This window comes from Crinia signifera, chromosome 19 (genome assembly GCF_055691185.1).
Source record: "Crinia signifera chromosome 19, ASM5569118v1, whole genome shotgun sequence".
NCBI lineage: Eukaryota > Metazoa > Chordata > Amphibia > Anura > Myobatrachidae > Crinia > Crinia signifera.
The window spans coordinates 103392767-103420477 of NC_139226.1; the positions used below are offsets into that span (position 1 = coordinate 103392767).

Below are 27711 nucleotides of genomic sequence, written 5' to 3' on the forward strand. Positions count from 1 at the left end.
TGCACAGTGAATATCCATTAACCTCTAAACAAAATAGACGGCTCCATTACAAGCCCTTCCCCTCCAAAATACAATGCGTTTAAAAACATTCATTCTTGGACACCATCCAGCATTTAGCGCACAATGCAGCAAGAAAAGGATCACGTCAGGCAATAGATTACACAGCTCCCTCTAGTTAAAGACCAAAAAGACATTAAGATAATGACAGCCTCAGTCTAGGGGTCTTCCCTCTGGAGCATACAGCCATCAATTCTGTACACAAATGAACACCCAATTCATTACTTCCTCTCACCGCCACGATTCTGTCCCTAACGCTGTACTCAGTATGTACTCAAGCAGAAAATGCATCCTACACTCAGAAAATGCAATTTTTGGAGTAATTTCCACATTCCGATATGTACCAAGCCCAGGAATACAATATATTCTGGAGCTTGGACCCTATGGGCTTTCTCTTCACTGTCCCCAAGATAACTGCCACAGTAGTGCACTTCACTGTCCCCCAACAGTTGACATAGCGGGACACAATAATAGTGTGCCCAGTGTAACGAGGTGCCCGGACCCGAAGTGTGGCGAGCGAAGCGCTCCATACAAGGGTATGCATTACACAAACACAAAAAAAAAAGTGAAAAACTTAGGTTGACCATTTCATGCTGACATTTTGACCCTGTTGACCTATTGACTGTTCTAGACACTGTGGCCCTTTATTCAGATCTGATCGCAGTACAAATTTGTTCTCAAAATGGGCAAAACCATGGGCACTACAGGTGGGGCAGATGTAACATGTGCAGAGAGAGTTACATTTGGGTGGGGTGTGTTGAAACTGAAATCTAAATTTCAGTGTAAAAATAATGCAGCCAGTATTTACCCTGCACAGAAACAAAATAACTCACACAAATCTAACTCTCTCTATACATATTACATCTGCCCCACCTGCAGTAAACATGATTTTGCCCATTTTGAGAACAAATTTGTACTGCAATCAGATCTGAATAAGGGCCTGTATCTCAGGTGTAGGCAACCTGTGGCTCTCCCGCTGTTGTGAAACTACAAGTCCCAGCATGCCGTGCCACAGTTTGAGGACTCCCTAAAAGCAGAACTGTGGCAAGGTATGCTGGGACTTGTAGTTTCACAGCAGCTTGGGGGCCACCAGTTGCCCAAGCCTGGTCTATCTAATCCACACCCAAATTTGAGTTTGGCCATCTGCAGCTTAGCTGGGCACGACGACTGTTGCTGCAGAAATCTTCATAAACTTTGGGGCAGATGTTTCAAATCTTAAAAAAATTAGTTATAAATGTCCAGCCAATCAGCTCCTGACTGTCATTTTTCAAACATAGTCTATAGCATGTTAGTTAGGAGCAGATTGGATGGACGTTTATCACGATCACCCTCGGGTTAATCTTTTGGCAATCTTTGTGGAGATTTAGCAATGATTGCAGAGTGACAAAGTACTAACGGTTATGTTGCAGCCGGTGTTTGAAAAACAAGCTAGTGTCTGATTGGTCGATATTTTCTCTGACAGCTTTGATATACAGTATTTATATTCTCTTCTGTCTGCATTGGGGTTTCCAGTTTTTGAATGCAATTGGCGACATAGATTTAATATAAAACAAAAAGACAAAAAGTAAGCCCAGGATTTCCAGACCTGCAATATATTAGTAACTTATAATAAAGTAAGAGGGCAGGAGAGATAGAAGTGGAATACAAGAGAGAGCTTTTAGTGATTTATGTGGATACCGTGTTGAAGTCATTAATGAAAATGTTGATTCTGCAGAACGATTTACCTGAAAAGCAATAGCATGGAAAAAAACAAAAACAACAACTACAATCTACACGGACAGCTAGGGGGCACTGTTGCATAGGACTATATTTATTTATTTCACGTCAAGTTATCGCACAGCTGTAGCGGTTTACAATTGGGTCAAACACACAAATAAACCATGACCCAGAATGAACAGACTAGTTAGGAGGCCTGGGATCGGTAGGAGATCCCGACAATAATGGTCCGCAATGTAACTTCAAACACAATATGCCGGCATTAGAAATATTGGTAAAGCATGGTAGCTGTGTTGCAATTATTACCTTTAACACGTTTGAAGGGTTTGTAGTCAATATGTTGGGTCACTATATTGAGGCGAAGATGTAAGAAGTATTAGAAACATGGAATTTCCCCTGGAAATTAACCCTTTGAGTGCCAATCTCTGTGAGGAATGTGCAAAATGCCAGCGTCTCTCACATTTGTCATATCAATTCAAATAAAAAAAATGTTGTGTATTAAAAAGGATTATATTTCCTGTATAAGGTAACACTACAGGTCATTATGACGGATAACAATGTTTGCTTGGCAATTTTCACACCTATTATGACAAATTCACATGGCAATCAAAGGGTTAAAATTTTAATGCACAAGTTACATCTGCCCCACCTGCAGTGCACATGGTTTTGTCCATCTAAGAAGGAATTTGTCAGAAAGAGTGAACCAAAATACTCCCCTATGTCAGGGGCGTAACAAGAAGGATATGGGCCCCATAGCAAAATGTTGGAAGGGCCCCCCTCCCCCAATTGTCACTACAATGCCCATTGTGGGGGTGTGGGGGGGGGGGGGGGAGAAATAGTGATAGACTAAGAGACAGTGGGTGTAGGGGAGAAAGAAAGGGGGAGAGGGCGTTATGGAAAATGAGGGGGAGAGAGAGAATGAGAGGGAAAGAGAGAAGAGCAAGAGGGAAAGGGAGGAGGCGAGTAGGAGTGAGAGTGTTAGCGGGAGATGGGGGGAGAGAGAATGGGAGATGGGGGAGAGAATGAGAGAATATCAGTGAGAGAAAGAGAGAGGGTCAGCGAGAGACAGAGGGAGAGGAAGAGAGGGTCAAACGGGGCTAAAGATAGAATGGGCATCCAGGAGAGAGTGTGAGACTGTGCCAGGTAGAGGGGTGGGGGTGAGACCATCGGAGAGGGTATTGGGGAGAGATAGGGCTATAGAGAGGGTGTGTGGTGGGGGTATGAGAGCACAGGTAAAGAAGGGGGATGGAGTCTGTCAGAGAGGGAAGAAAGAGTGAGAGGGGGAGCATGGGGAAAGAAGTGGGGAGAAGAGAGGATAAAGTCTATGGGCAGAGAGAGAGATAAAGAGAGGGGGATAAAGAGGTGAGAGTGGAGTGGGAGATTGGGTCGAGAGAAGGAGCAGTGGCCGGGGTAGAGAGAGCAGGAGAGCCCCCCCCCCCCAGTATAGACGGCGCAGTGTGCATCCTTGTACCTCCCTCCCCAAATCCCCCCCTAACCTCCCCCTCCAAAAGGAAAGGTGGCACTGTACCTCGGCAGCACTGGGTTCCACTCACCAGTGCCAGGCTACCACTGGGTCTCTGCACCGCATGGCCGGGTTCCCGCATCTCAGGACTCCAGAGCAGTGAGAGCACACTTCTGGTTTTTCACACCGCTGCGCACACACACACTATGCGCCGGGTCTCTGTCATCAGCCCCGGAAGCAGGACAGGTCAGACAGCACAGCACACTCTTGTATTTCGCGCTGTCTGGCTTGTCACTAGGCAGTAGTAGCTGGACCGCCTCCACCAGCGCTGCGTTTCAGTTACGCTGCCTTCATTCTATTTCTGTGCGGAAAGGACAGTCACTGGGGGCACGGGACAACAGCGCTAATTTAAAGAGGGTGCAGGGGATTGCTAGCTTGGCTTTGGGCCCCCCAACCCGCCGGGCCCCATAGCAACTGCATCCCCTGCACCCTCTATTGTTACGCCACTGCCCTATGTTACTCTTGATACATATGTCGGCAGCCCTGCTTATAAGCTTACACACTAGAACAAAATAGTAGTTTAATATACAAGGTTAAAGCAACTGACTGATTTGTTAGGGGACATGAAAGTCTGATAAGAAAGTGGATAGTACTTAGGGAAGAAGACCTCTTCATGTTGAGTCTCATCAATTAAGGGACCCCCAATCCCCGCCAGTGTTCCCGGTCCCCGCCGCAGGCCAGCATATGTGCAGTAGCTTCTTCAGTACTGCGCACGCCTCCAGCCTCTATGGGCTGTTTTTGTAGCATCCCCTAGAGGCATATTCAGGGTCCAGAGTCCGACGCATGCGCAGTACTGTCCTCTTACTGCGCATGCACGGAACCTGGTTTTTATGGGCTGCCACTCAGCTGCCCATGTAGAGGCTAGTCACAGTGAAGCCAGTGCAGTCACACACTTAGGCAGAGAACAGTGGGGGATTTAACTTGGGGGGGCTGCAGCCCATAGGTAAACACTGCCACTGCCTGACACCATGTGGAATGAGAAGAAGTTTGAGATCCTTCATATACAGCAGTTAGTCGGGTTCAATGAAGATGTTGGGAGGAGTAGACAAGTGGAAAGTTGCTTAATATCAAGGTTTAAACCTTTTTTTTTAAAACACTTATTTTATGCTGTGACTTAAAAAAACCTGTTCAAATTGTTTAATGCCAGTGACATACGCAGCGCTAATGCTTAACTCATTGTGTGTTTCTCTGGAAAGTGTTTTCACAATTTCTGTTTTGTATTACTGTTCAGATTTAATTACCATATATACTCGCGTATAAGCCTACTTTTTCAGAACATTTTTTATGCTGAAAAAGCCCCCCTCGGCTTATACTCCAGTGAGGGTCCCACTTGAGTCAATAAGTTTCCCCAGTTTTTTGTTGTAAAATTAGGTGCCTCGGCTTATATTCAGATCGACTTATACTGGAGTATATACGGTAATTGGAATGAGTAACGAATACAGTAGGACTAATGCTTAACATTAACTTGTTCTATTCTGTTTTATCAGAGTGTACTTTGTATGTATTAATATGTTCAGTCAATATACATATATTCAGAAGTAATAGGAATAATGATATAAAAAATTGATTTGAAAGATGTGAAATAAATTAAATCAAAGATTAAGAACATTATTAATGAGAGAGAGCAGTAACATATGGGTGAACAAGGTTTCTGATTACATTATTCAATTATTTTCCCTTTAAAACACATGAATGAAAAAAAAAAACAACACCTGGATTAAACAAACCAATACGAAATAGTTTAAACCTGGTAAAAAAAATAAAATAAAAAAAATTAAAAGTTATTTTTTGTTTTTAACCCTGTTGAATATGAGTACATCTGATATTTCGGAGGGTGTGTGGAGCCTTGGTAGAATAAGGGCGGTATCCAATTAGATGCGGTAAATTTACCACTGCTCATGGATTTGCTCGAAGCTATCCAATTAACACTGATATCCGTCACTTTTTGGGGATTATGCTCTGGGTGCCCCAGGTGACTGAAGCCTAATCCGCGAAAAAGAAGTCTTCAGAGCCACAACAACACATGGGGCGAGCGCTTATACCAGATCCCATGTGTTATTGCCCGAAAATGGTGAATTTCTCAGCACAAAACAAAAATAATAATAATTGGACAGCCTGATAATGACCATTAGACTAAAATCACGATAACAGACCAATTTTTGGACTAAAAAGGGCCTAATTCAGACTGGATTGCGAAGCACACGTTTTCTCTAATGGACAAAATGCTGCATTGCAGATGGGGCAGATGTAACATGTGCAGAAAATTAGATTTAGAGTGAGTTATTTTATTTCTGTGCTGGGTAAATACTGACTGCTTTATATTTACCATGCAATATACTGTAGCTATCAACTCAACTCACCCAAATCTCTCTGCACATGTTACATCTGCCCCACCAGCATCGCTCATGGTTTTGTCCATTAGAGAATGCTATGCAGTCTGAATTAGTTACGGCCATCAGTACGCGCACAATTGATGGTTGTCATCGATGGTCACAGTATATTCACTTCTGAATTTTGTTACAGAACAATAGTTTCACGTCAGGGCTCAGCCCCCATTGTCCTCAGGAAGCTTTGTTTGCCTGACATAGAAAGTCACTTTTTTTTTTTTTTTAATACATTTTCTGCCTGTGTTTTATCGGTGACCTCCATGTAGGAGTAGAGGGCGATCGGCCAGCATAAGCAGAAGACCAAATGCTCTGATGAGTCTACCAGCTAGATGGGAAATACAGCAGGATGAGATCACTGGAGAGCGCTGTGGAAATTCTGCAGAAGTATGAATAACAGGAATAGAATTGCCGTGTGGGTGGAGAGAGAGAAAAGCAAAGAAACAGAAACCAACACTGTGCACACAAAGGGAAGATGGAGCGAAGGGGGAAGCGTAGAGGGGGAACCACGTCAGCTTATCAGGCAAAGCTCAATCTGAGTCACCAGAATGATCAGCTAGGGAGAGTTCCTGCCACATCGTAATGACCGAATGTGCCGCATCACCAGTCCACCCACTCTGATACATTACAGATCCACTCACAACTTTCATAACCACCTAAAAAGCTCTAAAGGCAATAAAGAACAGTACAGTGCCTATATTATCAGATCCATTCTTCCAAACCCAGGTACGCACTTAACCGTGCGCATATGTGTATATGTGACGCTAGGGGTGATTTGGGGGCATGCGGCGAGGCCCTTGCTAGCAAAGTCTCCTGTCCGCTCTGCAGCAGGGCCCACAGAGGATAATCGCTGACATTAAAAATTTATTAAGGCTCGTGAAGGAACTGGTGAGAACGTATAAGCCAATCGGCTCCGAACTGTCTAGTCACAGGCTGAGCTTGAACAATGACAGTTAGGGGCTGATTGGCTGATACGCGGAATACAAGGATTAAACGCGGTTTGCTACAGATCTGTTCTTGCGCTGCCTAAAAGGAGTTCAGATGACATCCCTGCACCAATCACTAAACCAGAACCTGGCATACAACCAGTCAGCGCTGCCGTTACGCTACTGCGGTTACAGCAATGTTGCCTGGTGTTCCTGTATTTCTCTGCGCTGCAGGAAGTGGTGGAAATACTTCCAGCAGCTGTTCATGAAAATGCTGGAAACAAAGTCAGGGCCGGATTCAGACGCGCTCGTATCGGGCAGAATTCGCTTCCCCAAATTTGTATTTTAGGGGTCTGAGCATGAGCGAATATGCGCAAACATCCAGAACGGACACCTCCGGCGAGTATCACACTCCCTGGGGAATTTGCTCCAGGCGCGGCTGGCAAGGGGCCAGACGCGTGCCCCCCCCCCCCCCAAAAAAAAACAACAACACAGTAAGCGTGCCCACAATAACGGTGGGCGTACCTCTGCGAACGCAGGCATGTCGATGGGGTGGGCGGCTGACGTCGCACAATGTTTATCTTGAAGCACCTGTGTTAGTGTACAGTGCCCCATTGCTCTGCTACTTCTGCGCTCAGTACATTTTACAGTCTATGTGGACTACGATAGGAAATGGTAATTAAAAATAAATAAAATAAATTGCCTCGTGTGTACGGGGCTTTACTTAAACCCTATGCATTGCCCTTGTGGTCATGGTACTCCCATCACTGAAAGCACTTAAAGCAGGCATGGGCAAACTGTAGCCCTCCAGCTGTTGTGAAACTACACATCCCAGCATGCCTTGCCATAACTTTAGCATTCCCGAATAGCAAAACTGTGGCAAGGCATGATGGGCCTTGTAGTTTCACAACAGCTGGAGGGCCATGGTTTGGCCATGCCTGACTGAAAGCATGTTCGCATATTAACATATGGAAACAGAAGGATGTACTAAAGGTGAGTTAACCCTCCAGATCGCGATGTACTGATGAGGAAACATTACATTCCCTTTGGGAACAAGATAGTGCAGGTCACACACGGTAGATACATAGGAGATTGCTTCATAGGCACATCTGCAGGGATCTGTATTACATAATGTCAGTACCAGAAAACCATCACTGATGGGAACCAGCACAGGGGAAAGGAGTGTACCAAGAACTGCATTTAGAATGCGACATCTCCTCACTTACCACATGCATAGCGGAATTTAAAAACGACATTCACATGACGATTTGCAATTACAAATTTAAAAGGACGGGTGTTCCTATAAAAAGTGGTTACATGACGGTGGGGCCCGCTGCATATGCTAAGCCTTCGGGCAGTGCATGCACGAGCCTTAGGGTACTGGGAAGGATTCTATTTAATCCCTCTTGGGGAATGATGTGAAAAGATCTATATCTATAGATGCGGTTGTGTAATGCTGACAAGCTATGGAAAGGGTCACATGAGGGGAATGCAATCATACCTCCGACAGACTACATCCCACCCATCTGTACAAGCAGAGTATTCGGTACTTGTGTATTATAGCGGCGCCCCCGATTTCCATCGTGCAATGTTTTAATCGCATCGCATGCCATGCACCCGATGCGATTTTTGGCCCCTATACGATGAAAGATTGTATAAGCATAAGCACCGTAATGGGTGCTTACAATGTTAAATGCACCCCCACGCCACCCCCCCACTATAAGCGTGAACCCGAAGCGTGGCGAGCGCAGCGAGCCCGCGAGGGGCGGCGGTACGTGTCCTCCGACCTTTTCATACCCCCACTATCCACGTCGGCGTGGAGTTGAGAATAGAAAGTGTGGTGAGCGCAGCGAGCCACCGAGCCCGAAGCGTGGTGAGCCCCGCGAGGGGACGCGGATACCTTCACAGGTATCGGAGTCCCCTCGCGGGCTTCACAGGTATCCGCTGCGCTCGCCACGCTTCGGGGTCGGTGGCTCGCCACACTTTATATTCTCAACTCCACGCCGACGTGGATAGTGGGGGTATGAAGAGGTCGGAGGACGCGTACCGCCGCCGCTCGCCACGCTTCGGGTTCACGTTTATAGTGGGGGGGGGGGGGGGGTGTGCAATTAACATTGTAAGCCCCCATTAGGTGCTACCCATGATGTTTAATCGCATCGTATTGTATGCCATATACAATTTAAAAATTGTACGATATCGCATCGCATACCATCGTATGCCTTATGGTATGCGATGGGCGCCGCCAAAATACACAAGTACCGAGTATTCTTTAAAGATGTCACCTGGTTCTGAATATTGTGACATTAAGTTGACAGGTAAGAAATCAACTTTCATAAATTTTGCAGTGACTAAAAAATGCAAACATCCAATTTTTTGCTTATTTTAGCAATGCCCATTCACTTGTGAGATATTGCATGCAATCATTTGGTTTCCATCTGGCCAATAAATGGAATGATTGTATGCATTTTTAAGGGACCATTGCGCGGGCAAGCCGTCAAATGTTGCGTCGATAGATCTTATGTTCTGCACATAAAATCTATTGAAACCACATGCGATTGCTCAAATGCAATCCACGATTGGAGTCGGAGGGAACGCTTTAGGTGGCGTTGGGTTTGGTGGATGGAGGGACCTCTGGCGGCGTGGGAGAGTGCAGCGGAGTAGCATAGCGCTTACAGGTGGTGGCAGAATTGTCGAAAACACTGGGCAGCCCTCTGATTGGCTGAGCCAAAGTGCTGCCCAGTGTTTTAAACAATTCTGCTAACACTGCTGACCCCCACCGTACGCTAGTGTTATGCTACTCCGCCGCCCTCTGTCCACCCCCAATGTGCCATCTCAAGATGGAATGTGACATTGGGTGCTGAAAGGTGGCACTTTTTTGCACCACAAGATGCGATTGAATTCGATGGACATCACACTTCATTGTCACATCGAATCCGATCGCATAAGTGTATGGGCAGCATAATGACAATCAAAGTGTCAACATATAACATTCCAACTTATTGGCCATGTCATTTTACCTTATGTCCATATCAACATTCTGAATTTTGAAATACAGAACATGTCCACATTCTGATATACATTGCGGATGGGATGGGATGTACCCAGTCTTTGTGGTACATGCCACCATTTACCGCATTGATACTACTTTGTATATGTACTAACAGATGCGATAGGCATCACAAAGGACAACTGCCCTTTGTGATGGCCACTGATCCCTGCACTTCCTGGTTTCAGCTCAGGGAGCTTTTCTGTGCATGCGCAAAAGGACATGGCACAAGGAAGCACCAATGTGGAAAGAATCCCGGTTTTACCCTCCACAACTTAGGCAAGACGTCATAGGATTGGAACATACCAGAAATGCAGTAAACTCCGAAAACAAGGTTTTCCACAATTCCCCAGTAGTACTTATCCCCAAATACTTAAAAGGTACTCCCTCTTTAAACCAACCTTTGACATTTTACCCTCTGCTTGAGCGCCAGTGATGTCACATTAGAAACTGTTGCTCCATTCGCTAGTTGAGCCATCTTGGCCACAAATGCTTCTGCCAAACCAAATCTCTTCTCTTCGAAAGTCATTGAAGTCTCTTGATCACTATACCAGCCACAACTGTAGTCAACCAGGGCACAAGTGCGGCTATCCTTACTTACAATATGCTTATTATACATCTATCTAGAACTTCCATTGCTTTGGCCACCACCTTAAGATTAAAAGACAGCACATGGTTAATGTTCATTCTAGCAACCTGCATCAGGTCCTGTTCCCTGTCTGAGATTCTGCTCTCTGTTTTGTGGCTTCTAGCACAGTCTCGTCTGTACTTCAACACAGACATACAGATCAGAAATGTGCTACAATGAATACCAACAGGATTATATTATATATAAAAGGGAAGTAGAAAAGCTGATGCACGCTTTCTAGACAAGAAGCCATGCTCTAATTCATTTTACCAGACGTGGAGGAACACACCTGGGATTACAGTCACAGGCTGTTTACTCTATTAGGAAAGCCTCTTTTTAAACAGTACAATAAAAAGAACCCAAGTTTCCCAACGTCTGTCTGCTTATCAAAGCCCGGTATTCCCAAAACTGCGGCCGGTACTCCGAATGTGCTTCAAAGTGATCCTATTCAACATCAAATAAGGGAGACCCAAGCAAACATTCCACAATATAGGCAAACACGTTAAGCTCCATGAAGACATGAAATGAATAAACACAAAAGTAGTGCGACATCAAATACAGCTACAGTGTATACGTAACACGCCGTCCCTGCCGCAATGTGTGAACTTTTTATTTTGTAACAAAAGAGCGTTCTATTTTGAAAACATAACCAATGTTTATGGTGGCATTTCATTCTCACGGAACAGCTGCATAAATGGCAGATCTACTTAAGCCGTCGTCACCTAGGCAGAAACCAAGGATGAATTACTCCTAATTTTTGTAGTAAAATACTATGGTCTCTCATTCACCAAGCTGCTTCATATTTGGCCGAGAAGATTTTTTGAAAGAAAAAAAAAAAGGATGCAAGATACAAATGTGATAGTGATTCTTATTTTCCACTGTCAACTATATAATCCAAAAAGACTTCATAGATCACCAAATAGTAGGTTACCGGATGTTAACATGAGGTACATGGGAGTCTCAGTGCCACCTTGATCACTTAGAAACAACATCCAGGCATGGTCAAACTGTGGCCCTCCAGCTCTTGTGAAACTACACATCCCAGAATGCCTTGCCATAGTTTTATTATTCCCTAATAGCACAACTGTGGCAAGGCATGATGGGACTTGTAGTTTAACAACAGCTGGAGGGCCATAGCTTGGCCAGGCCTGCTGTACACTGATTGTTGATGACTCAACTGCAATTTTACTTTCAGTTCCTGGAAGACTACCTTCTTTCTTATCTGTTTTGGGTTATAAAGAACTGTTGCACTGATTGTTATACCCAGACATAATGGATTAGGCGTAAGTCACGCCCAGGAGAGTCATGTGACATTGTGAATATTAGCTTAGCCTTGGGAATGACCTACGTCCTCTGGAACTTGAAGGGCATTTCCTTCTTTCCATTTGTCATCTACGTTCGTTAAGAAAACACTCAGTGTTAGGCAATAATGAGTTCCTATATGTGACATTCTCAGGCACGGCAAGAGTTGCGGACATATTGATGCACACGGGTCAAAACACTGCAGGTAGCTGGGTCCAGGATCTCCCCAAGTCTCCAGCCTGTAAAGGGCCACGTACTGTATCAAGAGATCGAACTAATATAATATCCACGGCCACAGGCCAAGCACTGTACGTTTAAGGGGTTTGGGTCATTAGGTCACCAGCATGTTGGATCGACAGTCGGCACGTGTCGGCTTTAAAAAAAAAAAAAAGGGAAAAACCCCATGTTGACATTTTGACTGTCTACCTACCCCATGTCGACCTAATGCTTGTGTCGACCCAATAACCCACATCGATCTACAGTCATGTCGACATAAATGCACGTCGACATAAATGCACAGCGATCTAATGGTGTCGACTAACATGCTGGTGACCCAATGACCATTTCCCCGTTTAAGGGTATATGTCCAAAAGGAGCCCTTTCAAAAGGCTTTTACAGTAGTCTTGGCAGTAACAAGGAAACGTCATGAAATATAGAAGAGCACAAAGGCATAAAACAGTCTTTCCCGAATACTGCGCAAACAGGAATCAGTATGGATCTCCCCCTTCCGTCCCCACTCCCCTACCCTCTGCCAAAACTAATTCCTTAAAGATAACGTGTCCTGCTTGCAGCATTGTACAGTATGCGGCACCCCATCCAGTGTCTAGGGATGTCTGTATAACATAACCTGAAGGCATTTGTTACTTTCCAGACCATGAATATATCCCAGGCTGGGATTTTACATGGTTCACTTCACTATACATTCCAGACAGCCAGCTTAAAGCAACACTATGGACAGGACAGTGGGCACGTATTAGTAACAGTTCTATGTACCCAGTTCTCTTGGCTTGGGAAGCAAACCAACAACACTGAACATCTATTCCTATAGAGAATTGTTGGAATAGTGCTGAGAAAAGGATCTTTTAATATATATATATAGTCACAACGCTATGACGTAGAACATTTACCCCAAGACTTTAACAATGATCAATGTATTGTTTCTCAGTAATATGTATGTTGATTCTGGTAACCTACTATCATAATATAGTGTTCATTCCATCTCCCTGCATCTTCCAAAACCTGTGTAGTTACTCTTGCCTGCCTGGGGTGTCACTCTCTGCTGAGGTGCTTATAGCACAGTGTGGTCTGTATTTCTGCACTGATATGCAAACCTCACTGTGCTAGAAGCACCACAGCAGAGAGTGAGGCATGGAAGAGGAACTGCATGGGTTTTTACAGATGCAACACAATAACCCTAACACTCCCCCATAGTGCCTAACCCCCTCGCCCTAGTGCCTAAACCGCCCCTCACAGGTTAACCACCTTCCTAGCCATGAAAAAGACATGTGTCAACCTTTATTTTGACTGTCAGCTACCTGATGTCGACCTTTTCACCATTGATCTTCCAACTAGACACCTGTGAGTGTGAGAAAGTGGAGATGTATTCCTTTTGCACACGACTCCACATTGCCTGTATTCACGCCGAGCAGACACACGCGGAATACGTTCCACCATCAGACTTGCTGTTATATCTGCATTTGCCCCTTTGCAGTGATTTTAACATTTTACTAGCTCACGACAAAAATGCAATTACACCCAGCACAGCCCCTAACTGCCATGAAGCAGACAGGTTTGAAAAATGAAAGTCATGAGCTGATATGGGGGTGGGGTGACAATGTATCACGCTTCAAGGCTTTGTTTATCTGTCCCCATGTCTGAAGTCCATAAAAAAAAATGAATGCGGACAAACTAACTAGATACAATTCCAGAGCAATTGCTTATCTTGATGAACATAACAAGCGGCAATTAACCCCAGACATATCACGTATGGATAAGTGGAGTGTAATGCACTATTAGGGGAAGGACACTAAGCTGGCCTGACAATAGCATTGGGCTATAGGAACGGGTGTGGTATGTTTCACCGACAGCCGGGATCCAGACAGTAATTATCCCGACTGCCCGGTCTCAGACAGCGTGGCCAGCGCAACGAAGCCCCTTGCGGGCACGGGGGGTCGTGGACCCCCACGAGGGAAAATAGCCGCCGGCCGTCGGGAACCCGGCCGCCGGTGCTTTAACAGTCGGGATCCCGACGTCGGGTTAATGACTGTCGGGATCCCGTCCGGCACCCATAGGAACCACATCTCCAATAAAGACTACTCCATGTAATAGCTAAACTGTTCTTTTTTTTTTTTTAAATCGAGTCATTTTTATTGATTTTGCATAGAAGAAAAAAACAAAAAAACAACACAGGCAGAAGTGCTACATGTGATGCGTACAGGAACTATAGGCTAACCGCCATTGAATGTATACAAGAAAATATACATATAATCATGCACTTAGATGTAAGGATATATAAGGCAAATATCGACCCCCCCCCAGTCTAAGGAGAGTACACGAGGCGCCATCCGGGATCCCGTGAACAGCAAAGCGGAGGGGGATACAATTATAAAATCATAGAACTGAAATGTTAAGCACCATCAGAATGCGTTGCAGAAGAGTCACCAGTCAAAAGCACTACTGCCCAAAATAAATTAACCCACTATCCAACCTAAAAAAAAGGCTAAAGTTATTTAAAATTTCTAAATGGCGAGGGTAAACCCGCTAATGCTAGTAAAGAAACACCCAAAAAACCCAAAGCAAACCTCCCATATAACCCCCCACCCTGTACAACTGACCCCCAACTAAGGCGTACTTGGATCCCTTTAACTGTAATACCCCCTTACTAAACTATGCTAATCTAAATAAACAACCACCCCCCCCCCTCCCCCAGTTCCAGGATATTGTGGCAAGGATATGTCAGGGGCAATGGACAGGACACAGACCCTATACGTAAATCAAGATCCAGCTCTCCCACCATAATACTCAATAACAGTGCGCTTGTCATACAGAATATATGATACAGGATTACATTTTAGAAATGGAAATATCTATACAAAAGTACAAACAGGATATATGTAAATAAAGCAACATCAGTAATGTGCAGATATCGGTAGTTGAAAAAAAAGAGGATATGAAGGGTGAAAGGGACATCTCAAAAAACAGTACAGTATGAATCATTAATCCGGCCAGTCCTCAAGTCCATAGAATAAGGGAGAAATGTCAACAAACTCCTCTCTAAGATCGTAAGAACATTCAGGATAATGACCAAAATACTTAGGCACAAGGTCCCATAGTCGTGCAGTCGTCAGTAGATAGAAATAAAGCAATCTCAGATGTGCCTCACCATTCGCAAAGCATTTAGGCAAAATATACCAGGACATCTCAAATTCGAGCATACATCTATTTCCTTGAGGGTACAGATCCAGGAAATTTAAAGGCATGAGAACCATAGGGCCTACAACAAAACAGCACTCAGGTGTATAGTCCTCAGACATCTCAGCACAGCTCACCTCGGCGCAGGTAGGAGAGAAAATCTCTCTCTGTACATCCACGATCTTGCTGAAAAACCTGTTTGCAGAGGCATTGACAGCGTGCAGGATTTGATGTAGTGAGATTTCCATATTTGTTTGTAGTAAACACTCACTTGGCAATAGAGACCGAAAAAATATATACATATATTGCAGATTATGAGATACAGTTAGGAACTCGAGGATTCCAGACTGGCCGTTTCCTCACCTGCACTGCCAGAGCAAGTGAGCACTCAGGAGATCAACAGTAGTGATGTGAAGTAATATAGAAATATGAATAGTAATATAGAGACCACCAGATCACTGTGAAAGCAGCCCCCAGCGAACACTACAAAAGTGTGCGTGTAGCAAGATGGTGTCAGCTCCCCCCGTGCGGACTGCAGCAGTGAGTCCCCTCTGAGACCACTTCCCGCATACACCGCTATAAATTCGGCGGGATCGCCGGCACACCTCACCCCCACACACTGAAGACAGGATTAAGCCACAGCAATGTTCCAGGTCCGCCTCAGGCAGCTTGATCAGCAAGTCTGCGGTTCCCCCTCTCCCACGGCAGCAGCAGTATCAGATAGTAGTGGCGTTAAACAAGGGTTCAAGCAAGTGCCGCTAGCGCGGGTCCTTAGGATCGGCAGCTGATGTGTAGTCACCGCCTCAAGTCTTGGATATGCGTCAGGGCAGGGGAGCAGCAGTCGGGTGCAGCCCGTCTCCGCTCCACACCACCAAGATGGCCACGGGCAATATTTCAGGGCGCAGCAGAGCCGCAGGTTCCGTCGGGGCTCCCGGGCGCAAGCACGGATCCGCGGGTAGACAAATCGCGGCTTGTAAGGTGCACTGTCTTATAGTGCACAGGCGGGCAACGTTGTAGGTAAGGAGCACGGGGTCTTCAGGATATATATAAGGATTTATTGCAGGAGCCGACACAGCGTGCTGCCACTCCACGCTGCGCCAAGCTCCGCCCCCCAGCTAAACTGTTCTAATGATTTGCAAAATGTTAAAAATTCAAAATAGATTAGGACACACAGGCAGCACAGCAATAGAATACTCAGTGCTGATGAAGTGGGGATATAGATAGAAGGCCATAAATGGATCAGCTGATGGAGGTATAATGTAGAGCACTTTGTACTACAACGGTACATTATTACACTGTCAAGTAGACATTATGGGAAGCAGTAATATATTTCTGAACGTTGTATATAAAAGGTCTGCTAGTCGCGCTCTGCAAGATTTTAAAAACCTCTGCAATGACTTGTCCTGTCCCTTTGTTAGCACCAAAGCCTGGGTACTAGAAGCAGAAAACGCAGACAAAAGTTTGGGTTTGTTCAACTGAATAAACAAGAACACAAAAGAATGAAAACTGGACTAGGCAGGTGCCGTGTATACAGCCCAGGAACCCGATCGCAGGACAAATATCCAGCGTGGATGCTGTGAATGTGTGTTTGGGGGGGGGAGGGGGGGGGGGGGGGGTACAGCGTGCAAAACGATTCCGGTATTATTGGCAGAAATTAATTGAAACACTTGGTTTAAGCAAAGGAAATGTACGGTTAGATCATGAAGACACCCAGTAAGGAACTGGTTTTGCTGGATAACAATCAACTAATAAAGACGAATAATGTAATACTAGAAAGCATAAGGTTACTTACTGTGTGATGTACACCTAACTAATTTACTAATACCCCTTTCACACCCAGAAAATGCAGGGACCCACCTGGGAATATGGCCCAGGGATCATGCCAGAGCATTCCCGGGTTGGCCCCTTTCACACCAGAAAAGTCCTTGCATTTTCTGGTGTGGGAAGGAGGCAGGGAGGAGGTGGGATGGTGGCAGAGGAGAGTACTCACCCCGGGTTGCTGGTCCTTGATGCAAGCCAGGGATCCACACAGGCGGCGGGCGTGGATGACAGGCAAGACATTGCATGCAGATGACACAGCTCACCGGCTGCAGTGAGGGCACTGGAGAGCTGCGTCATCTACATACGCCACTCCTGTCATCTGTGCCTGTCGCCTGTGTGGATCCCAGGCCTGACCGCAAGCACGGAGGACCGGCAACCCGGGTGAGTACCCCTACCCCTTTCACACCGTCCAGGACCCGGGAACAACCCTGCTCCATAGCCGGGTTGAAAACCCGGGAAATTTATGCTGGTATGAATAGGGTATAATATAAACATCGTTTAGGTGAATAAAGAACACTGGGGCAGATTAAATAAGCCCAGGGAAGTGATAATGTGGATAGTACTTCATCACCGGCCAATGTGCTCCTAACTGTCATTTTGCAAGCCCAGCCTGCAACTTGACAGGAAAGGCCCTCATACACTATGAGACTTCTCCACTCAGAAGTCGCATCCAATACCCCTTGAGCCACCGGGAGGGGGTCCAACCTAGACATCTTAAGGCCCCCGTTCACTATGCGATTTAGGACAGACTTCACTCGATTCCAGGGGTTCTGGCTGAGAAATCATGTGAAACCAACCCAAATAGCACGTGTGGAACATCCAATCCGATGTGCGGTGCCGTGCGCATTGTATCGGAGCCGGAGATCATACGTGCTGCACGCAAGATCTGTGTCGGACCCCTATATTTGATCTATACACACATGCTCTTTGGGCCAATCCGCCAGAATCGGGTGAAATTGGGCCCAAATTGCATAGTGTATGGGGGCCTTTAGAAGCGGATTTGCTGGTGATAAAGTACCAGCCACTTTATCACTTCATGGAGCTTAATAAATATATCCCACTTTTAGCAAGGAAGAGGCTACAAAGGAAAAAGTGTTCCAGTAACAGCACCCATGATAAATCTCGAAAAAGAGGCTAACTCCCTGTATAAACTCATCACCTACCACACTGCACTCGTTGGGTCCTCTCTCAGAATTTTTACAGCCAACAATCATTTTTAGCACAGACACTTTAGTATTACGAAATAGGTGCATCTTAGCGCTAACCACATATGACAGCAGAAGATAAAAATCCACAATATAAAAAGGAAAAATAACTCTCGCCTACTGTAAGGCCTCCATAGGTTTCGCTATTCACAGAATAAAGACGTTTCATTCTTTGTCAGGAATCTGCTGCTGTCTCCACGTTTGGCAACAAGACAGAAGTAAGGACTGTTTTCTTGGACTGTGCAAACATCAGGTCACATGAGAATCCCGCTGCTCTCACACCAATCATAATCCGCTGCTCAATTACATATCTCACACAGAGGCAGCTGTGGCCCAGATGTAGCCACGTGGAAGAAAATTCAGTCTTCATCGACTTGAACAATCTATACGCTCTCTGAGGCTCCAGACTTGTCCACAATCACAGTATGTAACAACGGCACAAATTAGAACATGTGGAAGACATCTGTTGCTCTAAACAGCATAAACAACATGCGTGTCATTTTCATTTAGCTTACAAAATAAAGTTTAAAAGAAAAAAAAAAAAGTTGTTTGCGGATTGAATACAGGACAGTTATAAAGTTTCCGAACCTGGCGTGATAAAAGACGCATAATAAACACTTTATAGATTGTATAGAAGCTACATGAAACAGATCCTCATTGGGTGTGGCAACATAGAGTAAGCCTTGTAACAAATAAATAAATCAGAAAGGTCATTTCTATGGGCTACGATCAGCATCCCGGCATCTCACAATAGCCACGTTGCATCCCAACTACCTTCAAGAGGCCGATGCCAGAATCCTAATATCAATGAGGATGCTGGCGCCGGAATTCTGACTGAAAGTATGCCAGAGCAGGTTAGGCCGGGGAAGGGGGACATAAGATGGTCATACACTTGTACAATTTGGCCACCTTTTACCCGATCCCGACGGATGGGGCTGAGAAATCGGATGAAAAGTGACGAATCAGACGTGTTTGACATCTGATCCGATCCAATGAGGGGTCCGTGCGCAGCGGATCGGAGATCGTACCTGCTTGCAGGCCTGACCTCTGACAAGAACAGCCTCCTGGCAGATGGGAATGAGATCGCATGCCAAAAGGATCACATGCGATCCTAACGCCCAAAGGGAATTTTTATGGGATTTCTCCCTCCGAGAATGCTAACATCATAACCTCGTCATCCCTACGTATCCCATTTCTATAACATAGAAACGTAATTTCCTGCAATCACATAGGAAATACTTGATAGTTCTAGAATCAGGACGTGTACGTGCCGATTCCCACTGCCTGCTATCACAGTGACACCACGGGTTTAACCCTTTGATGCAAACGTTGCTGTGAGATCCTCAAAATATCCTTTAAAAATGCCAGCGCCGCTCACAGTGACTGTCCTTTTTTTTGGGTGCAATATTTAACTAAACTTCAACGTTGGCACTCAAAGGGTTAAACAACAGCACCAATAACTTGTATTGGGCGTTATAAACCCTTAGCACTGTTGTGAAATTGACACAAAGGTGATGTGCACTTCTATGCTGATCAAATAGTTTCCAATGGAAACTGAAAAACAGAAACTTTTTTTTATTTTTTAAGGTTATTATTTAAAAAAAGTTGCAGTCAGCATTTAAACAATAAAGCTGTCAGTCAACTGCTAATCTTTTCAGAATACAATTAAGACAGAACGGCTTATAGTATTGTTGAAGTCACATGTTCTAGTATATTTCAACAATTTAAGGGTGTGAAAGAATTCTCCGAAACAATATATATATATATATATATATATATATATTTTCACAATAGGAGCTGCACAGCTTCAGCCACTGCAAACCTGAACGACAATGCTGCCAGAGCGAGTCACACTCCCAGCAGCATGAATTAAAGCGCACAGCCAACGTTTAGCTGAAGGGCAATAAGCCGTATAAGTAAAATAACAAGAAGCTGACAACTTCATTTCCGCGTGAAATGACCGGACTATGCAAGTGGAATTACAAGAGTACTGTTACATTAAGTACATTCTGTAGCGTTGTAGAACAACCTGTCAGCCATGTAATGGGCGTCATGCGTTTATTTCAGAGCATATATTGAGTTAGCGGGGGAAAGGTATCAAATTTTGGAGAGAAAAAGCCAGACAGACAGATAAAGAACCATCCAATCAGCTTCTAACTGCCATGTTACAGTGGGTGGGATGCACTAAGCGAAAAATGGAAAAGCTGGCAACACCCCATAGAAGGGGGTTTATTGTGTGACAGAGTAGCACCAAGGGTAGTGCTCTCTAGGACACAATTCCTGGCGCTCTGCAGTTAAGGTTTACTACTTTCAAGGGTGTGTATATTTAATTAACAAAACTTGCCACAGCTGCTGCAGTAACTCCTGTGGGCCCGTCAGACCCACAAAAAAAGAAAACTATAGAAGGGGGTTGGAGTAGATTGCGCTGCTGTTTAAATGATTTCAATATCTGTAACACATTGGCTGTCTAAAAAGGAATGAATTGCGGACACACTGTTGCTTTTGGAAAAATGTTTATCACAAATAGATAAATAAAATACAATACATATAAATATACAGCATATAAAAAAACAAGACAATCTTGTTTTGCCCCTCTCCCCACGCTGTATCAAGGGGATCGAGACCTCTGCGGCACCTCACTACAAGCTACCTGACAGGCGCATATTTATCATCCTGCTGAAGCGCGGCTTTTCCATCTCCCGTGCCGCCGGACATCAGCAGCTGTACATCACCCCTCTCCCCACATTGTGTTAAGGGGATTGAGACCCTCGTGGCATACTACTATCAGCGACCTGACAGGTACAGATCTATTATCCTGCTGAAGCGCGGTTCTCCCTTGCCCTGAGCCGCTGGACATCAGCAGCTACACCCTGCTTCTCTCCCCAGCTACCTCAAGGGGATCGAGACCTCCAGGGTAGATTGCCATAAGTATATGCCCACAGTTAATTCCATCTGCCGATAAATTATCAGTTATCTCACACATCCCAGCTGAAGTGCAGCTCTCCTTCCACCTGAGCTGCCGGCCATCAGCTGCTGGACACTACCTTCCTCTCCCCATAATACATCCAGGGGATCGAGGTCTGCTACACGGGTGAGCATACTATATATTTCGTGACTGTTTCCATTATAAGCTATCAGTCAGCTACTAATGAGATACCATTTCACCTAAACTGGAACTTTGTTTCATTGCCCGATATTTTTCTAACATATTCTTCATTAAATGGCAGGAGATTAAAGTTCACTAATTCCATCAGTGAAGATTTACTACTGATAAACACATCAAAGTGATTATAATTAATTGATTGGGATCCCATTCTCTTCTTTTTAAAGATTGTCTTGTTTTTTTATATGCTGTATATTTATATGTATTGTATTTTTATTTATCTATTTGTGATAAACATTTTTCCAAAAGCAACAGTGTGTCAGCAATTCATTCCTTTTTAGACAGCCAATGTGTTACAGATATTGAAATCATTTAAACAGCAGCGCAATCTACTCCAACCCCCTTCTTTAACACCCCATAAAAGCCTATGGTCTTCTTAACGCCACCCAGTGCTGCCCGCCGACCTCCCCTCACCTGTGTCCAGGCAGCACAGTGCTGTGCTGCCCGAACCAGTGACCTCCTCCTCCCTGCACTGTACATCCTCTTCCAGGTAGGAGGAGGAGGAGAGCCCGCCCCGCAGCAGCATCAGATAAGGGAGGGAGGGCGAGCCGCCGGGGACCCATTGCACATCGCCGCCGCAATGGAAAGGGCAGCTCTTAACGCAAGATTGTGATTATTATCTATGTGGTAGCCGGCGATGTGTGGTGGAGGGGCGGCGAAACTTAGTGCATCCCGTCCACAGTCTGTGTGGAGATTAATGCCAGCTTTAATTGGCATTATCCTATAGAAGCCTATGGGTTTCTTTTTGCATGGTCCTGGGACGGGTCGCAAATGCGCAGTGACTCCCAGAGATGGAACCCAGAAGTCCCGGCATCGCAAAGGGCAACTATTTTCTGAGCGTCCTTTGTGATAATAAGAAGATATAATACATATGCGATTAAGTATCACAGTAATACATTCATTAAGAGGGACCGATGCAGGAATCTCCGAACGCTGCAGTGATCCCTCCTGCACCACCACTGGCCACACCCCCCATAGGTTACTATGTATCAACATCAGGAAGGATCGCTTTGGGTCCCTGGGCTACCGCCATTGTAGCCTATGAGCTACACAGCGCACTGCCCCTGGAGCTGGGTTTGTAAACAGGGGGGGGGGGGGGGGTGTCCCCTTTCGGAGCCCCTGTCCCTGCATGCGATACCTCCACGTGATAGAATCACATATTACAATGCGATCCTAGGTGGTAATAGTCCGCCCAGATCACATTGTATATGTGACCCTTAATAAATGGGCCCCATAGAGGGAAGGGATACTATTATTTTTACTTCAATTTTGGAACAGCAGAACGAACAGCGGGCCGTGCTGCCCATATGGGCAACTTGGCAAAAGGGCCAATGACCCGATGTGCTGGTCATACCAAGCGCAGAGCTCCGATTGGTTTACACAGATCGGGACTGTTAAAGCTTTGACTGCCTTGCGTTCCACCAGGAATGGCGCCTTTTCAAGTGCCTAATACAATGCCAGGTGTGATAGCCCCAAACTGTCTGACTAATAGTAAGAGCTTACAACATACTCGTGAAGTGTTTATGACAGTGAGAAATACAGTACTACAGCAAAGGTGAATTCCATCTACAGAAATCTCTTCACAATTACCTGTAAAAGCAGACTGGCATTGTAGAGCTATTGTGTAATACTGGCAGCGAGTCGTCTACTGTACCAGACCCAACCTCCCCCAGAAACTCATGATACATTAGCAGTTTCATTATTGGGTACTGCTCTTATATATTAAGTCACCAATCCCATGCACTCTTATGTGTAACACAAGGTAAATGCATGCACGTCTATCAGTGTCACCTGTTTGAAGTCAGCCAGGTAAGTGATAAAAGTTCCATCTGCCTTTCGGAATTCCAGAGTGATACAGTCTCTCTCGCTGTCCGCCTGCAGGCTCTCCTCTGCTACCTGTCCGTCTTCCAGCCGAACTCGGACTTTCAGTTCGGCGAGGCTCGTCCTACAGCACCGCAGCACAAACACCAGCAGCCACAAGAACTTTAGGGTTGATACCAGAGGAAACATCACCAAGCAGAGGGTGCCAGGGCAGGGAGTCTAGCGGGCAAAGTGTACTGGGAAGGCTAAAATATGGGGAAAAAAGACAATAAAAGAAATAAGACAAGACGCATATACAAAACATAGACTGAAAGAATATAAATAGTGATAGTGCTCAAGCACAGAAAGCAGATACAGCAGTACTGATGGTTGCTGGTGATAAAACATGCAGGCAGGAGACAATTCAGTGGTTAGTGAACAAGTATTCAGGAGTATTCCCCACACAGATTTGAGAAACAGCAGAACAGGAGACACTATACAAGGAGAACCCTGTAAGTAGGACGTGGGAGACTACATATAGGATACACAGAATGTGGCGCACTGTGATGGAATGATGCATATTACAAGGAGAAGAAAGGATTTCAGCAGGTGAAGACCGACCCCAGGGAGTGATTGAGCTGGTACTGGGCAATGTGACAGTCACATGAGAGAAATAACACTCAGGACAGCAGGAGGGCTGTGGGGGTGATAAGGGGGGGAGGGAAAGAAGGCGAGTGAGAAAGGGGTATTGCAGGGTGAGTTACAGGAGAGATGGTATTAAGGCAGGGTGGGTGAGAGGAGGGGGTATTAATGCAGGGTGGGGAAGAGGAGGGGGTATTAATGCAGGGTGAGTGAGAGGAGGGGTGGGGCATTATTGCAGGGTGAGATGAGGGGGGTATAAATGCAGGGTGGGCGAGAGGAGGGGGGTATAAATGCAGGGTGGGTGAGAGGAGGGGGGTATAAATGTAGGGTGGGTGAGAGGAGGAGGTATTAAAGCAGGGTGGGTGAGAGGAGGGGGGTATTAATGCAGGGTGGGTGAGAGGAGGGGGGTATTAATGCAGGGTGGGTGAGAGGAGGGGGGTATTAATGCAGGGTGGGTGAGAGGAGGGGGGTATTAATGCAGGGTGGGTGAGAGGAGGGGAGTATTAATGCAGGGTGGGTGAGAGGAGGGGGGTATTAATGCAGGGTGGGTGAGAGGAAGGGGGTATTAATGCAGGGTGGGTGAGAGGAGGGGGTATTAATGCAGGGTGGGTGAGAGGAGGGGGGTATTATTGCAGGGTGGGTGAGAGGAGGGGGGTATTATTGCAGGGTGGGTGAGAGGAGGGGGGTATTATTGCAGGGTGGGTGAGAGGAGGGGGGTATTATTGCAGGGTGGGTGAGAGGAGGAGGTATTAATGCAGGGTGGGTGAGAGGAGGGGGGTATTAATGCAGGGTGGGTGAGAGGAGGGGGGTATAAATGTAGGGTGGGTGAGAGGAGGAGGTATTAATGCAGGGTGGGTGAGAGGAGGGGGGTATTAATGCAGGGTGGGTGAGAGGAGGGGGTATTAATGCAGGGTGGGTGAGAGGAGGGGGGTATTAATGCAGGGTGGGTGAGAGGAGGGGAGTATTAATGCAGGGTGGGTGAGAGGAGGGGGGTATTAATGCAGGGTGGGTGAGAGGAGGGGGTATTAATGCAGGGTGGGTGAGAGGAGGGGGGTATTATTGCAGGGTGGGTGAGAGGAGGGGGGTATTATTGCAGGGTGGGTGAGAGGAGGGGGTATTAATGCAGGGTGGGTGAAAGGAGGGATGGTATTAAGGCAGGGTGGGTGAGAGGAGGGGTGTATAAATGTAGGGTGGGTGAGAGGAGGGGGTATTAATGCAGGGTGGGGAAGAGGAGGGGGTATTAATGCAGGGTGAGTGAGAGGAGGGGTGGGGCATTATTGCAGGGTGAGATGAGGGGGGTATAAATGCAGGGTGGGCGAGAGGAGGGGGGTATAAATGCAGGGTGGGCGAGAGGAGGGGGGTATAAATGTAGGGTGGGTGAGAGGAGGAGGTATTAATGCAGGGTGGGTGAGAGGAGGGGGGTATTGATGCAGGGTGGGTGAGAGGAGGGGGGTATTGATGCAGGGTGGGTGAGAGGAGGGGGGTATTAATGCATGGTGGGTGAGAGGAGGGGGGTATTAATGCAGGGTGGGTGAGAGGAGGGGAGTATTAATGCAGGGTGGGTGAGAGGAGGGGGGTATTAATGCAGGGTGGGTGAGAGGAGGGGGGTATTAATGCAGGGTGGGTGAGAGGAGGGGGTATTAATGCAGGGTGGGTGAGAGGAGGGGGTATTAATGCAGGGTGGGTGAGAGGAGGGGGGTATTATTGCAGGGTGGGTGAGAGGAGGGGGGTATTATTGCAGGGTGGGTGAGAGGAGGGGATATTAATGCAGGGTGGGTGAGAGGAGGGGGTATTAATGCAGGGTGGGTGAGAGGAGGGGGTATTTATGCAGGGTGGGTGAGAGGAGGTGGCATTAATGCAGGGTGGGTGAGAGGTATTAATGCAGGGTGGGTGAGAGGTATTAATGCAGGGTGGGTGAGAGGTATTAATGCAGGGTGGGTGAGAGGTATTAATGCAGGGTGGGTGAGAGGTATTAATGCAGGGTGGGTGAGAGGTGGGGGTATTAAGGCAGGGTGGGTGAGAAGTGGGGGATAAGTCTGGTGAAACAAGCCTGTCCCAAGCAGGGTAAGCGGTGAGAGATAGCATGCAGGATTAGCAGTGCAGGGAAAGAGGCAGCCAGTGTGAGCAGCGATGTACTAACGCCGGGTGAGATGCTGGCATCCGGACTGGCTGCTCCCGGGCACCACTGGTCAGTGTGGGTGATCGGGTGAGTCAGGCAGCTGCCGGCCCCAGTGGTGTGGTGCGGTCCAGTGACCCCGCATGTGGTTCCTCGCACCCCAGATCCTGGCTAGTGACTACTGCTTCTCCTCCTCCTCTCCCGGGCCGCCAGACTGCTCGGATGGATCCCTGGATGTTCTCCCCCAGGCGGCGGCCCTCAGAGCCCGTCACTTCCTCAGGACCAGCCCCTCGGCTTAAAGGGACAGACACAGGGCGGCGACGGGCGGACAGCGGCAGCGTGTCACGGCCAGGCGATACATTACAGATGGTGCATAGGTGAGAGTCGAGATGGCGTGTGATAGGGCCCCGGACAGGCGGTACAGATGGTACATAGGGCTGCTCTCCCCATTGTGTGTCTGATGCCCGCACTCACTCTCTCCCCACAGGAGAGTTGCCACCTCTCCAGGCTGCAGCTGAGGATTTCATGAAACCTTGCCCGGTTCCCCAGTATCTCCCAGCACAGATTTATTTATGTTTGTAGACAATGCTAGTGAGTGATTTACTAGCAGGGTGCACAGATAGATACTCAGGGGGAAATTTACTATGATAGGATCTCTTTTTTCACATGGGATGTTGCTATGGGCAACCAATCAGAATCTATTTAGCAACTGATAGAAGATAATAGTATCTTATTGGTTGCCAATGCCCATCGCAACATGCCATCGATCTGAGCATCATCATCTATATAAATGTCTAGTGAGTCTCCGAAACACTGCCATCTGTTGGCAGAAAGTGAAATTTTTCTCACACATGCACAAACACAGAAGGTAGCAGACTAGCTTTCGAAGCTTTTGCTTAGAGTGGGTTTACTAGTCTAGTATATTTTCCCCACAATGGGCCTTATTTTGCTCGCTACGGTGGGAACGTAAACGGGCGGATCGGGTCTTTTTTTCATCTGCGCATGCGTAGCTTTCGCAATGCGCAGGTGCGGTGACCCCACACCGCTCACGGACGGGTCTCTCCTTGCGAATAAACCTGTCCGCAAGAGTAAGGACATTGTGGGCGGCATGAAGGCGTTTTTAGGGGAGCGGCCAGAATAATAAGGAAAACTGGGCGTAAACATGGGCGTACACGGGGGTGTGCACCAAAAATGTACAGTGCTACAACCGCTCGGCGAACGCACCGTGCATTTTGGCCCAAAAACAGGCGGACGCCAAAGATAGCTCCAGACCACCCCTAGAGATACTGCAATGCTGCAGCCTATTAAGTGAAAACCATGATTTCACTACCTGCAAGCCACACACAGCCCTCAAACACATTGGAAGCATATCTTTCTACACTTCTCTACATGTAAAGGTTGGTTTAATTTAAGGTAACATTCATTCTAAGACCTGCTTATATATATGGCAAGGTAGTTAGTTTATAACTATCTACACCCGTGGCTGGATTTATGGGTCAGGCCACCCCTAGGCACATCATTTTTGGACGCCCCCTGGACCTGGAGGGAGGACCCTTTTGACATTTTTAAAATAGGTCAGACTTGAGTGGAGGGAGATCAAGAGGCTGCTCCCCGGAGTTACCTCTTGCACTTCTTCAGGCACCGGCAGCCAGGACACCATGCTCCTCCTCAGTCCCAGACACACGGGAAGGGGAAGGACCCCGGGCGGCAGAAGCAGCGGCAATAGCTGTAACACTGGCAGCCCGGTCACCGTGCTCCACAGCAGCAGTCACTGGCGGTCAATGGCAGTGTTGGCGGGAGCAAGGAGCGGGGTCGCTCAGCCTGACAGGACTGAGGGAGGTCGCTGCAGCCCATAGTCCGTACAGGAGCCCAGAGACCCCGGCAGCACTGACCCCAGCGGGTGCTGTTGGGATGGGTGGCGGATGACAGCGGGAGTTTGTGTGTGCATGCAGGAGGAGGGTGAGCTGCATAT

The 27711-nt window shown here is 46.7% G+C and overlaps 1 protein-coding gene across 1 annotated transcript in view; it reads right to left on the reverse strand.

Annotated features, from left to right (window-relative positions):
* Nucleotides 1–26161, reverse strand: part of OAF (out at first homolog) — a 33885-nt gene extending 7724 nt beyond the window's left edge. The window contains exons 1-2 of the mRNA XM_083163063.1: nucleotides 25764–26161; nucleotides 22973–23247 (exon numbers count right to left, since the gene is read on the reverse strand). Of these exons, the coding sequence (XP_083019189.1) occupies nucleotides 22973–23191 (219 nt within the window). The 5' untranslated portion in view covers nucleotides 23192–23247; nucleotides 25764–26161. The remainder of the gene's footprint in view (nucleotides 1–22972; nucleotides 23248–25763) is intronic.
* Between the last annotated feature and the right edge of the window lie 1550 nt (nucleotides 26162–27711).